The 14,876-nt window shown below is 39.2% G+C and overlaps 1 protein-coding gene across 1 annotated transcript in view; it reads left to right on the top strand.

Moving 5' to 3' along the window:
• Positions 1-14,876, top strand: part of HMCN1 (hemicentin 1) — a 427,446-nt gene that overhangs the window by 293,061 nt on the left and 119,509 nt on the right. Inside the window, exons 45-50 of the mRNA XM_036272178.1 lie at positions 2,349-2,630; positions 3,647-3,814; positions 7,896-8,009; positions 8,574-8,660; positions 11,334-11,525; positions 14,617-14,790. Of these exons, the coding sequence (XP_036128071.1) occupies positions 2,349-2,630; positions 3,647-3,814; positions 7,896-8,009; positions 8,574-8,660; positions 11,334-11,525; positions 14,617-14,790 (1,017 nt within the window). The remainder of the gene's footprint in view (positions 1-2,348; positions 2,631-3,646; positions 3,815-7,895; positions 8,010-8,573; positions 8,661-11,333; positions 11,526-14,616; positions 14,791-14,876) is intronic.

The raw sequence follows: 14,876 nt of genomic DNA, 5'->3' as shown, positions 1-14,876 counted from the left end.
GGAGGAAATGTAAATTGGTGCAGCCACTATGTAAAACAGTATGGAGATTCCTCAAACAAATGAAAAATAGAACTACCATTTGACCAAGCTAATCCACTGGGTATTTATTCAAAGACTAAGAAAATACTAATTTGAAAAAATAGATACACCTCTGTGCTTATTGCAGCATTTTTACAATAGCCAAGATATGGAAACAACTTAAGTGTCCATCAGTGGATGAATGGATAAAGAAGATATAATACATGTATGCAATGGAATATGACTCAGCCATGAAAAAGAATGGAATCTTGCCATTATTACACAGGTGGACCTTGAGATTATTGTGCTAAATGAAATATATCAGATGGGGGAAGACAAATACAGTATGATTTCACTCATATGGGGAATCTAAAAAAGCAAAAAAGGTATGAAACAAACTCATAGATACAGAGAACAGATTGGTGGTAACCAAAAGGGAAGGTGATGGAGGTATGTGAAATGGATGAAGGGGGCCAATTTTATGGAGAAAGATGGTAACTAGGCTCTTGGTGGTGATCACTTTGTAGTGCATATAGATGTCAAATTATAGTTTGTATACATGAAACTTTTATGTTATATGCTGATATACCGCAGTAAAAAAATAGATGTATCTTTCCCTGTTTTCAGGAGAGCTAAAAGTTCCCAAAATTTATAGCTCCCATCTCCTGCCAGCAGATCTTTATTTAAATTGTATTGGCCAGAATAGATTCATGTGGCCACTTCAGTTTTCAGAGGAGACCAAAGAATAATCTCAGCTTTTCTAATTCCTGTAGTGGTAGATGGAAGCAAGATAAGAATTAGTAATTGATGTTGGATTGTGAGCTAGGCTACCATATATGTTTTTAAATTAATACTACAAAGACTTTGGTAAATGATAAGTTCAAATATTTGTGTAACTTCTCAAGAGCAGGGAAAGAAGCAAGCACAACATTTTTGCTTACTGTGTGGTTAGCTTTATTTTGGGCATGAACCCATTTAGAAACAACGAAGAAGTATTCCGCCTCTCAGTATAGCAATGCCACCTCTGTAAGTCGTAGGTCTTTTTTAGCAGTTAATCTTTTCACATGACAAATGAATTTACAATCAACAAACAATAAGTGTTGATGAGGATGTGGAGAAAAGAGAACCCTCATTTACTTTTGGTGGGAGTGCAGATTGGTGCAGCCAGTGTGGAAAACAGTATGGAGATTCCTCAAAAAATTTAAAATGGAGCTGCCTTATGACCCAATAATTCCATTCTGTGTATATTTCCAAAGAAACCCAAAACACCAATTCAAAATAATATATGCACCTCTATGTTTATTGCAGCATTATTTACAATAGCCAAGATGTGTAAGCAACCCAATTGCCCATCAATAGAATAGGATAAATAAGAATCTGGTACCTATATACAATGGAATATTAGTCGGCCATAAAAAAGAATAAAATCTTATTCTTTGCAACACCATGGATGGACCTAAAGGATATTATGCTAAGTGAAATAAGTCAGACAAAGAAAGACAAATGCCATATGACTTCACTTATATGTGGAATCTAAACAGCAAAATGAACAAATGAAATAGAAAGAGACTCATAGATACAGAGAACAGATGGAGGTAGCCAGAGAGGGAGGGGTTAGGAGGCTGTGTGAAGAAGACGAAGAGATTAAGAACTACGAATTGGTAGTCACAAAATAGTTCTGGGGATGTAAAGTACAACATAGGGAATATAGTCAATAATATTGTAAAATACTATATATTGCACCAGGTGGGTACTTGAAATATTGGGGGGACAGCTTTGTAAAGTATATGATTGTATAACTACTACGCTGTACACCAGAAACTAATACAAAATAATATTGGATGTAAGCTACAATTGGAAGATAAAATTCAAAAAAAGATTAGAGATTGCCAGGGCTCTGGAAGGAAGGAGGGATGAGCAGGCAGAGTTCAGAGGATTTTGGGAGCAGTGAACTATTCTGAATAATGTTATAATGGTGGACACGTGTCATTATACATTCGACAAAATCCATAGAATGTGCAACACCAAGAGTGAATTGTAGTGCAAGCTGCAGACCTTGAGAAAGCACGATGTAGCAACATGCCTGCATCAGTTTGAACGAGTGTTCTACTGTGGTGCAGGATGTTGATACGGGGAGAGGCTGTGCTGCGAAGGGGCAGAGCATGTAAGAGCTCTGTGTTTTCTGCACAGTTTGGCTATAAACCTCAAACTGCTCTAAAAAATAAAATGTATTTAACAAATAAATTTAACATTGGCTGATGAAAATTTCTATATAAAACTTAAGAAAGATTTTTCCCATTTTCTTTTTTTTTCTCTTTTTTTTAATCCAGTTCGACCAACCATAGCCAACAGTGGCAGCCAACCTACTGAAATTGTTGTGACTCGAGGGAAGAGTATTTCCTTGGAGTGCGAGGTGCAGGGTATCCCTCAGCCGACAGTGACCTGGATGAAGGATGGCCGCCCCTTGACCAAGGGAAGGGGAATGGAAATACTGGATGACGGTCGCATCCTTCAGCTGAAGAATATTCATGTCTCTGACACAGGCCGCTATGTGTGTGTTGCTTTAAATGTAGCAGGAATGACTGACAGAAAATATGACTTAAGTGTACATAGTAAGTATAAAGAAGCTCAGTAGGCCTGCTCATTGGCCGATATAATCTATAGCATCCTACAGATGGGATGGGAGATACAGGCCTTGAGTGTTGAGTCTTCCATGTATAGTCTGTTCTTTTCTACTTAGACACCATTTCTCTGTATCATTCTCGTCACTTATCCTTCTGTGCCTGACTTTCCATTTCTCACCTTGCCAAAATAAGCATATATTAGGTATTCTTTTAGGAAAGCAGAGAGTGAGATAAATAATGATCATCTTCAAGTACTTTGGGTTCAGTGATATCCCAACTCTTTGATTCGGTGTTTTCCAAATTAGCTGTCTTGGCTAGTATGAACCTAGGTTCCTTAGAGCTTACTGACTCAACATCAGTTGGTCATGAGTTATACTGAAGTCAGCTTTAATATGCTAATTAATGAGTCATCAATGTCATTAGGAATAGACCAAACACATCTTTCTCAGGGATGTCTATATACTTTGAGTTGCAATTTTTAGATCTGTAGAAATAATGGTAAATTTAATATACATAGTCTTATACTTTGGCTTCAGTTGGGACTCGCACAATGTCCAGTATTAATGTCCTGTGGTTTGCTGCTAATGTGTGAGTCAACGCTAACAAAAGCAGAGGGTAAAAGAAAAGGAGGGAGGGTACTGTTCATATTTAGGATTAGAATTACTTGTTAGAAAATCCTGCCTATGAGAAGACCATGAATCCATAGTAGAGATTTAGCAGAAAAGATGAGAGACTCATAGAAAATCGTTACCTCTATTAGAATAACAGTGTCAAAGTCATTTATTGCTAAAAGTGGACAAGTGACATTTTTACTTCAGAGACTGTTAAACTAAAATACTGCTGCTACTACTACTACTAATATCCTTCATGTGCTTGCTTATTTTGGCTACTGTTGACCAGAAAATGGAAATCTTATTATTAACAGTACACTGTTTAGGGTTTGGTATTTGACAGATGTTAACTCCTTCCTTTCCATTTCCTGTTTGTTTTATTTTGTCTTGCAGCCCCTCCAAGCATCATAGGAAACCACGGGACACCTGAAAACATCAGTGTGGTGGAAAAGAACTCAGTGTCCCTGACGTGTGAGGCCTCGGGGATCCCTTTGCCTTCAATTACCTGGCTTAAAGATGGCTGGCCCATCAGCCTTAGCGGTTCTGTGAGGATCCTCTCAGGTATTAGAAATTCTCTGCCTGATAATCTTGTTATCTTCATGTGGCCACTGTTGCTCCTTAATGTCTCATTTCTCCCTGTCTTATATTTCTCTTTGATCTAGCTGCTCACTGTAACACCCCCTGATCATATTAAAAAAGAAAAATATTTAGAAGGACATCAGACATTCTATGAAAAGGAGAAAATCTCTAAATTATCTCTAGATCCTTTTACAGAGGAAACCTTGGCCTTTGCTTATCACTTAAACGATGGTGGTATCAGAGCAGTCCTGCTACAAAGAGTCCCAACCAATGTGAAAAACAAAGAATGAAAAGAAATACTAAAATGAAAACCAGTATCTAGAGAGATTCATGTTATGTAATATTCCTCCGTCAGCAAGTCTTTCACCTTATTTATGACTCTAATCTGAGTGAGTTTTATATTTACAAGATAGAATCATTGACTGTGAGCTAAGACTTGATTATTGTAAAAGAGATATTCAGCTTATTGTTCATCTAATTAGATAAGAAAATCGATTAGCTTCTCCTTAATGAATCAGCTTAAGCATGGAGAGAAGTGTCTGGGGTCCACCACAGGAATCTGCACTTGGCTTCTTTTAATAATGACTTGGAGACACACTAAGAAGATAGTTTTGCCAAGCCTGTGGTTAATAAAAAGCTTGGATACTTAGACGACTACCTAATGTGTTGAATGAAGACATCTGAATTCAAACACACCTCATGAACTTTGGAGTTTAACCTCCCAAAATAAAAGTTAAATAAACTCCTGCAAAAGCCAGTGATGAAAATTAGGGTGATTCTTCATATGATGAGATCTCTGCATTGTGTTGTTTATTCACTGTGCATTAACAGTGTAATGTGGTTATCCAGAAAATAAGTGCAATATTTTTCCACATTAACAAAATATATTTTCACCGGTAAGAAAAGTAGACCAGTTGTACTCTGGATTTAACAAACTTAATAGGAAAACTAGGATTTATTGACAATGTTTTTTTAAGGAGGGTAACCATGATAGTTAATGATTACAAAATAATTTATGACTGATTGTATCGAACCTGGAAAAATAAACCCTATGTAACCTTGTGGTTACATAGTAAAAATTAAATGTAAATAGTTGAAGAGCCGTGGTACAGAAAAGGATTATATTGGTTCTGTCTCGTTCCAGAGGTAGAAAGTATTGGCAGAAGATTCTAGGGACACATTTGGCTCTGAATAGAAAGAACTTTAAACATGTATATTGTTTAAGCCAAGATGAGCTATTTTAATAGGAGTGAGCTCCCTAAATTTGTTCAAAAATTAAATTCCCACTCTTGAAGGCTTTTCAGAAAAGAGTCCTTTCTAGTGTTTGAATTATGTCTAAATATCCTCAGTTCCCTCTGTTTCTTCAAGATCTTACTCGAGAAATGACAGGAGCTTGATGAGCAATGTGCTATGAATTAACCTCATCTATTGCCTACAATACTCACTAAACTTAGGACCTCAGGCAAGTTACTTGATGTTGCTGACTTTAGTTTCTCTACACACAAAATGAAGGTATTAATAGAATTTGCCTCTTAGGGTTTTGGGAAAGATGAAAGAGTCACTGTAAAGCAGTGAACACAGAGCCTGCTTGTACAGTAAGCATCCGAGGCATGCTTGTTGTTACTACCGCAGACGACCTGGTAAAGGTCTGCAGTCTTTCTGTCCTGGGGGACAGTCCTGTGTCCTTGTTATGCCATTTTTATTTTCATGGGCTCCCAGGCCCCGTTGGTCTTAGGAAATGATAGGAATGGCAGAGATGTTAAAATTTGGTCACCCAAAACCTGAACACATCATCTTCCTGTCTTGAAATTATTCTCAGAATTTTCACTTCTTTTCCTAATTCCCAGTTGCTAAAAAAGTAGGAACTCTTAATGCAATGACCACACCAGAGCTCCTGGAAATGACAAAAGCCAGTTAGAGTGTGTACCCTGGTTTATGGAGCTTAACAGTGCGGTGTTTGGGTTTTCTCTTGTTCTGCTTCACCTCACCGGCATCTGGAGATCCCTGAGTGAACACAGTAAGAGTATCTCACCTTGTGGAGCTGCCAGAGGAGTCCTTCAGGTCTGCAGCTCACATGTGTGTTGTGCAATAGATGAATGAGAGTCAAGTGAATGGCGTAGGACTCGCTCGGTCCTTTCCGCTGCACACTTCTGTTTCATTAAGATCCATCCTCCTGAGACCTGAAGTACAGCTTTTCTCAAAGCAGCACTTTGGTGAAGTCTCTATTATTGCTATGAATTTATGTGCCAAGAAGAGCTAGATAACTGCTATAAAAATTTAATAGGTACAAGAAACGTCTCTGTGTAAGTCTAACTGTCAGACTCGTTTTCCCCCATTGGATTAAGTGAAGAGACCAGGAGAAAAAGGAAGGTCATGAGACCCATGAGGCTGAGGTTTGCTGAGCCAGCAATGACTCATAAAAGTTGGATTGTTTTCATATCCCTCAACCGGGATTGTCTTATGGCTTTGGTAGCCTGAAGTCGCAGGCGGTGTTTGAATCTTCTCCAAATCAATGCAAGCCTTCGACATGTTTAGATAATTTCTCGATTCAGCTTTGCTTATGTAAATTCAGTTGGGGGAAGAAAAAAAAGACTGAGTTCAGGTCATCAGCTCTGTTTGTCTAAATAAGATATAAGTCCACCTTTCAGTGATTTGAGGATGGGGAGGTGGCGTATAGGAAAACTCAGTGACATCCTGTTGTGTTTCAAACACCAGAAAGGAGATGGAAACTCCTGACAAATTGAGATTTGGGTGAATATTTACGTGGAAATTTCATGTTTAATCGTTTCAATGTTTTAGTTGAAATTGAGGGTACTAAGAAATACCAGCTAGAAAATTGTTACAAAATGTATGAAATAATGTACTTTTTTTTACATGGACTCACCTCCTCCATGGTTTGGAGACTCCCGTGTCTCAGTGTCTCTCAGTCCCCTGTAGGCTCCTTCCTCTTCTGGTCCTCAAGTGGAGTTTCCCTCCAGATTACACCCTTCAGCCTATCAGAGTGTCATTCTCAGTCTATCTACATTTCCTGGATGAAGAATCTTTCTTCAAACATATCATTATATAGTCCAGCCGGTGTGGCTCAGTGGTTGACCCTGCACCAAGAGGTCGCCATTTCAATTCCTGGTCAGGACACATGCCCAGGTTGTGGGCCCGATCCCCAGTGGGGGGCATGCAGGAGGCAGCCAATCGATGTCCTCTCTCATCGATGATTCTCTCTCTCTCTCCCTCTCACTTTCTCTCTCTAAAATCAATAAAGAAAAAACAAAAACAAAAACATAACATTATATAGAAGTTCAAAATATAAAAACAAAAAGAGTTATACTAGTGAATGAGATACCCTGACCCCATACATTTTTATGTAAATAATTCTATGGTTTCATAGAACTCAATTGGAAACTACTGGCCAGACTTCATGGTTTCATCCATTCCTTATATATTTTTGTCACCCTTATCTGGGTTGCTAAGTGTATGCCTCTGAATTATTTTTCTAAACATTCTGTCATAGTTGTCTTTCTAAAGCACAGATCCAATCATGACCTTTTTTTGTGTACACACTTCCATAGCCTGTAAGGAGCACAAAGTCTAGATTCCTTAGCCTAGCGTTCAAGGGCTCACAGAATCTGGCTCATATGTCACCATTTTTTCCACCTGCTCTGCTTAAGGTACCCACCCACACACACACACACACATCTACGTTCTTCCTCTGTGTTCTCATTCATACTGCACCTCCAATGAAGCCTCTCAACTCCTCTGTGGATTAAAATACGCTTACCTTTTAGGGTTATGTTCAAACGTCACCTTTGTGGAACTCCATTTCTTGCTTGCTGTCCCTTAGCATTGTATTTATTATTTTTATCCACCGATCCAGCAAATTCTTCCAAATTATCTTTTTTTTTTGTTTCGCATCGGCTTAAAACATGTGATTTTTAAAAAATTGACATCGATTCATTTAAAGACCTTCGAAGCATATTAATTAAATGTTCCGCGTATTGAACATCACCTGGACAACTGGTCAAGTTTCAGATGGCTTTTCGAGTCACGTGGTGCTTTGCTTCTCCAGGAGGCAGGACTCTGCGGCTGATGCAGACCAGAACGGAAGACGCTGGCCAGTATGCTTGTGTGGTGAGGAATGCAGCTGGTGAAGCCAGGAAGCTCTTTGGCCTTTCAGTGTTAGGTATTTACATAATCTGCGGTCCCTAGGGGAACAATTAATTGGCTTAAATACCTTATGGAACCAGAATTCAGATTTATCTACAGCTTGATCTCACATTTCTGTGTTCTTTGGCCCCTGGACTGTCATTGTTGACAAGAATTCAATGTTAGAATGATTGGGAGGTCATCAGTTGGGTTGAAATGGGTAAAATTTCACATCTTGTTTGTTCGCAATTGTTCAACAATATGTTAGACTCTGATTACTTATTTAATATGAGTGCCGTTTACAGTTAGCATGGGAAAAATAAAGGTCTAATCAGTGTGCTTACTGATTTGTTGACCTTTTTATCCAGACTTTAGGATTTACATGACAACAAAATGCTTTATATAATTGAATTCATGACATACTGCTTTATAATCTATCTTAAAATTAGAATTGATCAAAATAATATTAGGACAGTAATCAAGTAGTGAGAATTTGGGGTTTCGCTTGAAAGGTGATAGCTTAATAAAAATATGAACCTAGATGCCCCGAAAGCAACAGCCCTGCAGTTAGAGCAGTTACTTCTTCTGTTTGTTTTTCCAGTGCCGCCCGGCATCGTGGGCGCAAACACCCTGGAAGACGTGAAGGTAAAGGAGAAGCAGAGTGTTACCCTGACCTGTGAAGTTACAGGTACGCAAGGTGCTCAGCCCTCCGGCTTCTGCTGCTCCCCACCCAGGCTGCGACCACTGTCTTAATTAGTAGAGAAAAACTTAAACTGCTGTCCTGTGCACGTGAAATGGAATTTTAGTCCAGTATCCTGGTAGAAATTGAGGAGGAAACCTCTCAGACTCCATGGAGATAATAAGGGAATTCCTTCATGGAAGGAAGGCGGGGAGAGAGGAGGACAGGAAGGAAGGACACTCTGGTCTTTTTGTTCAGTTCAATGCATCTTTTATTTTATTCCACTACTGTGTGAATGTAAGGTTTCTCCGCCCCGCCTCCTCTTAGATTGCTTTCTTCCCTGTTGGTTGAAGGTTGTACCTGCCCTTTCTTTTCCGTTTCGTTACATTTCATTTCAAATAAATAAGGAGGAGTTTGGATGGAAGGATGGCATCACTGATACTGGGGGTCACCCTAAAACGAGTGCCACTTTCTGTTAACATGTTTATTTCCATGTTTTTATTTGTGGATTTTCCGGTTTTTCTCCTGTCATTGATTTCCGGTTTCATCTCCCTTTTCAGTTCTTCGGTGCATTCTATTCTTCAGCTCTAGGATTTGTTCTGTTGATGGTTCCTATTTCTTTCTTGAACTTCTCATTTTGTGCATGCATTGTTTTCCTAATTTTGTTAAGTTGTCTGTTTTTGTGCTTCACTAAGTTTCTTTAATAGGACTATTCTGAACTCTTTGTCAGACAGTTCATAGATCTCCATTTCTTTCGGGACAGATCTTGAAGCTTTAGTAGTTTCCTTTGATGGTGTCACGTTTACCTGTTTTTTGTTTGCTTGTTTTTGATGTTGGTATCTGCGCATTTGATAAAGGTTCTCTTCCGGACTTCATAGGTTTGTTTCATCAGAGACGGTGCTTCGCCAGTCAGTTCCACTCGGGGTTCTGGACAGGTTAGCTGGCTGTGTCCTTAGGCAGGCGGAGCTCCCATCAGGTCGCTGTGTGGGTGAGGCCACTGCCTGAGCGTGCAGCCTGGGGTGGGTGTGGCTGTCAGCTGGGAGCAGTTGGACAGGGCTGCTGGCTTTGTCCCCTGCAGGACAGGCTCCCTCATTGCCTGGATTCTCCGGTGAGGCTCCCTAGCGGGGCAGGACTTGGGTGCTAGCCTCAGCCGGTGGGCAAGCGGTTGCCTCCCTGCCCCGGAGGGGCAATAGAGCATGCTCCCCCGCCAGGACAGCCGAGCCTTCCAGTTTTACTATGACATCATACTCTCCCTCTTTCCCAACAGAACTTGCTTTTATGGCTTTAAAATTAAAAATTTTAAAATGTATTTGAATAATTTAAAAATTAATATTTATCTTAAGTCCCATATTAAAATAAATATAAAATATATTTCCCTATAGCCTAAAATATTAAAGGAATGATTACCATATAGCTCTACCTATTTACCTATCTATAGATCTATGCTGGAATCCTGGTATAAACTTAAAATATCTGCTTATTAAATTATTTAATTTAAGGATTTTCTTTTTATATACCTATCAAAAATATATAATATTATTTTTAAATTTAATATGAATGCAAACGTATTGTGAGTAATCATTTTAATAAAAATATATGCTCATTCTTTTTTAAGTGTATTTGACTATGAAAATATTTCATTAAAATAATCTAAGGTCTGATGTAAATTTAGTTAAACACAAAGACTAATTTAGAATTATTTCGCTTATAGATAAAAACTAATCTTTTGAAAATGAGTTTTAATCTTTGTACATTTTGTAATCATAGCATGATAATGATGATTATAAATTAGGTTATGTTTGACATTTATTTTGGAGTAAATGGTTACTGCAATAACTTTGTTTTTAAATTTTTTTATTGTTGAAAGTATTACAGATGTCCCTCTTTTCCCCCTTTAACCCCTTCCTTCCCCCTTGTACCCCTCCTGTCTTCCCCAGCCTAGTGTCCTTGTAGATTGTTTGTGCATATATACAGATAAGTTCTTTGGTTGATCTCTTCCTATCCCTCACTCATTTCCCTTTTTAAACATCCTGCTTCAGAAACACTGCAGTTCAGGAAGTAGGGGACTGCATTGTTTTTTTTTTTATCCTCTGCGAGGACATTTTTCCATTTTTTGTTCAGGTAGAGAGGAAGGGAGAGAGAGAGAGAGAAACATCGATGTGAAAGGGACACATCGAGTGGCTGCCACCTGCATGACCAACCAGGGCCGGGGACAAACTGCAACCGAGGCACGTGCCCTTAGCGGGAACCGAACCCGGGTCTCTCCAGACCGCAGGCCGACGCTCTAACCGCTGAGCCAAACCGGCCAGGCGGGACTGCATTGTTTTTGAAGTGGGATGTTTAAAAGGGCAAATGAGCCCTGGCCGGTTTGGCTCAGCAGTTGGAGCGTCGGCCTGCAGTCCAGAGAGACCCAGGTTCGGTTCCCGCTGAGGGCATGTACCTCGGTTGCAGTCTGTCCCTGGCCCTGGTTGAGTTATGTGGGAGGCAGCCACTCCATGTGTCCCTTTCACATCGATGTTTCTCTCTCTCTCTCTCCCTCCCTCCTACTCTATCTGGATAAAAAATGGGAAAATGTCCTCGGATGAGGATAAAAAAATAAAAAAAAAAAAGGGCAAATGAGTGAGATGTCTTCTTCCAGTTATTACCTGTAGCCAGCTCTCAGAAATGCCTTTTTGTGAACAGGGAATCCAGTGCCAGAGGTGACCTGGCATAAAGATGGGCAGCCCCTCCAGGAAGACGACACACATCACAGTATGTCTGGTGGCCGTTTTCTTCAGATTACCAATGCCCAAGTGTCACACACTGGAAGATACACATGTTTGGCTTCTAACACAGCTGGTGACAAGAGCAAAAGTTTCAGTCTTAACGTGTTGGGTAAGCAACGCATTGCTTCAAATCTTGAAGACGGAGACGTGACTATAGGCTAAATTCCCTTCTTTTCTTTTTCTGTTTACTTCACATTTCTACCATAGAATTTCATTATTTAAGGGGGATTCATGCTTTTGGACATTTGCTGTTTTTCTTTTACTAATGAATTCATACACTCATTCATTATATTGAGAATACATACTCTATTCCAGGTACTATGTTTTATGCTAGGGACACAACTATGAACAAGGTAAGTGGTAGCAAAGGAGAAATATATGCTGGTCAAAGAGAAGCAGGTCAAAATGAAAGGAGCTCAGCCTGAGATACCCGTTCTTTTGGGACTCAACCATTATTGGTAGTTGTCTGTACTGAAATCTATGTTTGCTACTTATGATGAAGAAGACCGAAAGCAGAGAAGCCTGCTGCAGTTTTGTGCTTGCTCATGAGTGATAGTGAATGAACACAATTCCTTGTGAGGTTGGAAGAATTTAAACAAATTAATATATAATGTGTAAATTCTCTGTTGAGTCAATGAATGAGCTGTGAAGACTTCTAGGTTAAAATGGACACTGGGACTATGGGTTTAAGTTTTAAATCTCATATGATTGCCTTTTGATTTAACACAATCTAAAGCATTTGAATACTAAGCCCTTTGAGAGCCATAAAAACTACACCCTGAAAAAAATGGACTAGGAATGATGAAATAACTGTGCATTCAGTTCATGCAGCATCAGAGCTATACTTGTCTCAGGAATTACATTAAAATAGATTCTTAATTTCTGCTCATGTTTTGAAATTTAAAATTCACTGCCTAAAGGTATTGTATTTGATTACTAACATCAAAATCTTTCTCATTCTATGAAAATCAACTGTATTTGAGTTTGCAAATTTTTGCAATTTTTGTAGTTAGTTATTGGCTAGACTATTTGGGGAATACATAGTCCCACACATAGAAACCTTACATTCAGGACATAGCCCTCAGGTGACTTACATTCTAATTCAGTGAACGAGATATATATGCAAGAAAATTTAAATAAAAATACAAGATAATGTAGAGTAAGTGTCAAATGAATAGTATATAGAGGTAATAATTATAAACAACTATGAACTCTCCAAGGAAGAACCTCTCGTTATCTCGTAAAGGATTTAGCCCCAGCACCTAATTGGTCATTGAATGACAAATGCATGGATAATCATGAACGGGAGCTCATGATCCAGGTGTCTGCGAACACATCGGTGCTCTGTGCACACCCAGTGGTGTACAGAAGGCAAATGGACTTCCTCTCCTCTCCTGTAGTTCATTACTTTTCTTAGTAAGTTGCTCATGATTCCTTCTTCCCACCACTGAGTCACCTCCCAGTAGTGACTCATGTCCAAGTTCTATTCCCTGTCCTCTGGAAACCTGATTTAAAACTCTCTCCAGTCCTTTGTTGTCATTGAAATCTGGCTTTCTAAGAGATCCCAGCTTCCTGAGGACTCTCTCCAGTGGAGATCACTTATTCTTTATCCTGGGTATCCCAATTCATGCTATCTGACTATACCCCTCCACCAACCCCTTCCCCTTTCTAATTACTTTTCTATTTCTTGTCATTCTCCCTTATTCATTGAAGACTGAGGGATCTGAATAAAAGCCTTCTTTTCTACCAACTTCATAAAATTGAGACTATTTAAGTGTGCGTGTATGTGCAGCTTCCAATCCACCCAGACATGATTCGGTGTCTCTGCCCTTTTTTTTCCCAGAAGATGAGTTATCCCTCTTGTTCTCAGTTGCTACTTGCACATATGCCCTTGTCCTTGTAGTCTCTACTTTCTTTGGTATGCCAGTCATTCCTATCAACCTCCTTACCTGCAACTTCACCTTCTACTGTCTCCATCACCTCATATTGTAACCGCTCCCTGTATATAGTTATTATCCCACTAAAAACAGGCTTCTGACTATACCATGATTGATACTGCTGTGGCTAGATCCAACAGTTATTTTCTCAGTCCTTCTCTTAATAGTTTGGACATTATTTATCACTTTCCCCTTGACAGTGGCCTTTCCTAGTTATCCTTGCACACCTTTGGTTGCTCCTTTTCTCTGTCCTTCGGGAATCTTACTTAATCCGTCGCTTAAACATGAAGTCCTCATCTTAACATTTTATCCTTACTTCACTGCTCATTTTACTCTAGATATTCTCTTCAAGTAATAAACTTAATTCCCAAAGATTTAATGATCCTGTAGATTGGTGACTTTTTAAATCCAAATCTGCAATACAGATTTTTTGCCCAAGATTTGGATTTCTAGATACAATCGCTTGTTGGACATTTCAACTGGGAATTCTCATGGGTGCTAAAAATTCAAGATATTCAGAACTGAAAAAAAAACTATCTTTTCCTCCTAAATGAGCAAATCTTTGCATATTTTCCATTTACATTGCTTCACTGCAGTTTATCTAGCCTCCCAAGCAAGAAAACTGGAAATTATCTTTGACTTTGATTTCCCATAACCTCCAAATTTTATCATCAAGTCCTACCACTTGACTTCCTAAATATTTCTTTAGTTGCTCCTGCCTCATTATGCCTTCTGCAAACGATCTTGTTCAGTCCCTCATTATCTTTTATGAAACAAATGTACCTGTCTCCGTTACCCTTGCTTCCAAGATTGACCCCCTTGAATCCATCCTCGATATCTTCCCTGCTTGCCCCTCACTGTTAACACTCCTCTGCTCCCAATATCTCCCTCCTTTTACCTTTTAACTATCGCTAATCCATTAAGACTCACTTTGAATCTCATTTAGAATGCCCTCCTTGTTGGGGGTCCTCACACCCCAGATTGGATTGAAGGCTATGTCTTTCTATATCCTGCACCAAAATTCCCAGTATTGCCCTGCTCACATTGTGTTATGCTTCTTTTCTAAGATCCTCTTTTTCATTCTCCTGTGAACCTCATTTTGAGGTTCTCCCTGCTTTTGTGTAGAATAAGAACAATGCTCAATTGTTTTCTGAAGTTGTTAGGGAATTAAATTACACAAATAAGTACAGTGGAAATGTACAAATGCATCAATAGAGAAATGCCTAAATATATTTCTTTCATGACATTTTAAATCTGTTTTAGTCTCTCCTACAATCGCTGGTGTGGATAGTGACGGCAGCCCTGAAGATGTCATTGTTATCCTTAACAGCCCCACCTCTTTGGTGTGCGAGGCTTATTCATATCCTCCAGCTACCATCACCTGGTTTAAGGATGGAACTCCTTTAGAATCCAACCGAAATATTCGCATTCTTCCAGGTAATCTGTTTATTTCAGATGCCCGAGGCGCATTTGTGCCGTCTACTACTGTAAAAAAGCAGAATCATTGTATGTGTGTTTTTAAT

Source organism: Molossus molossus, unplaced genomic scaffold, assembly GCF_014108415.1.
Source record: "Molossus molossus isolate mMolMol1 unplaced genomic scaffold, mMolMol1.p scaffold_m16_p_20, whole genome shotgun sequence".
NCBI lineage: Eukaryota > Metazoa > Chordata > Mammalia > Chiroptera > Molossidae > Molossus > Molossus molossus.
This window is presented reverse-complemented; position numbering and strand designations above follow the sequence as displayed.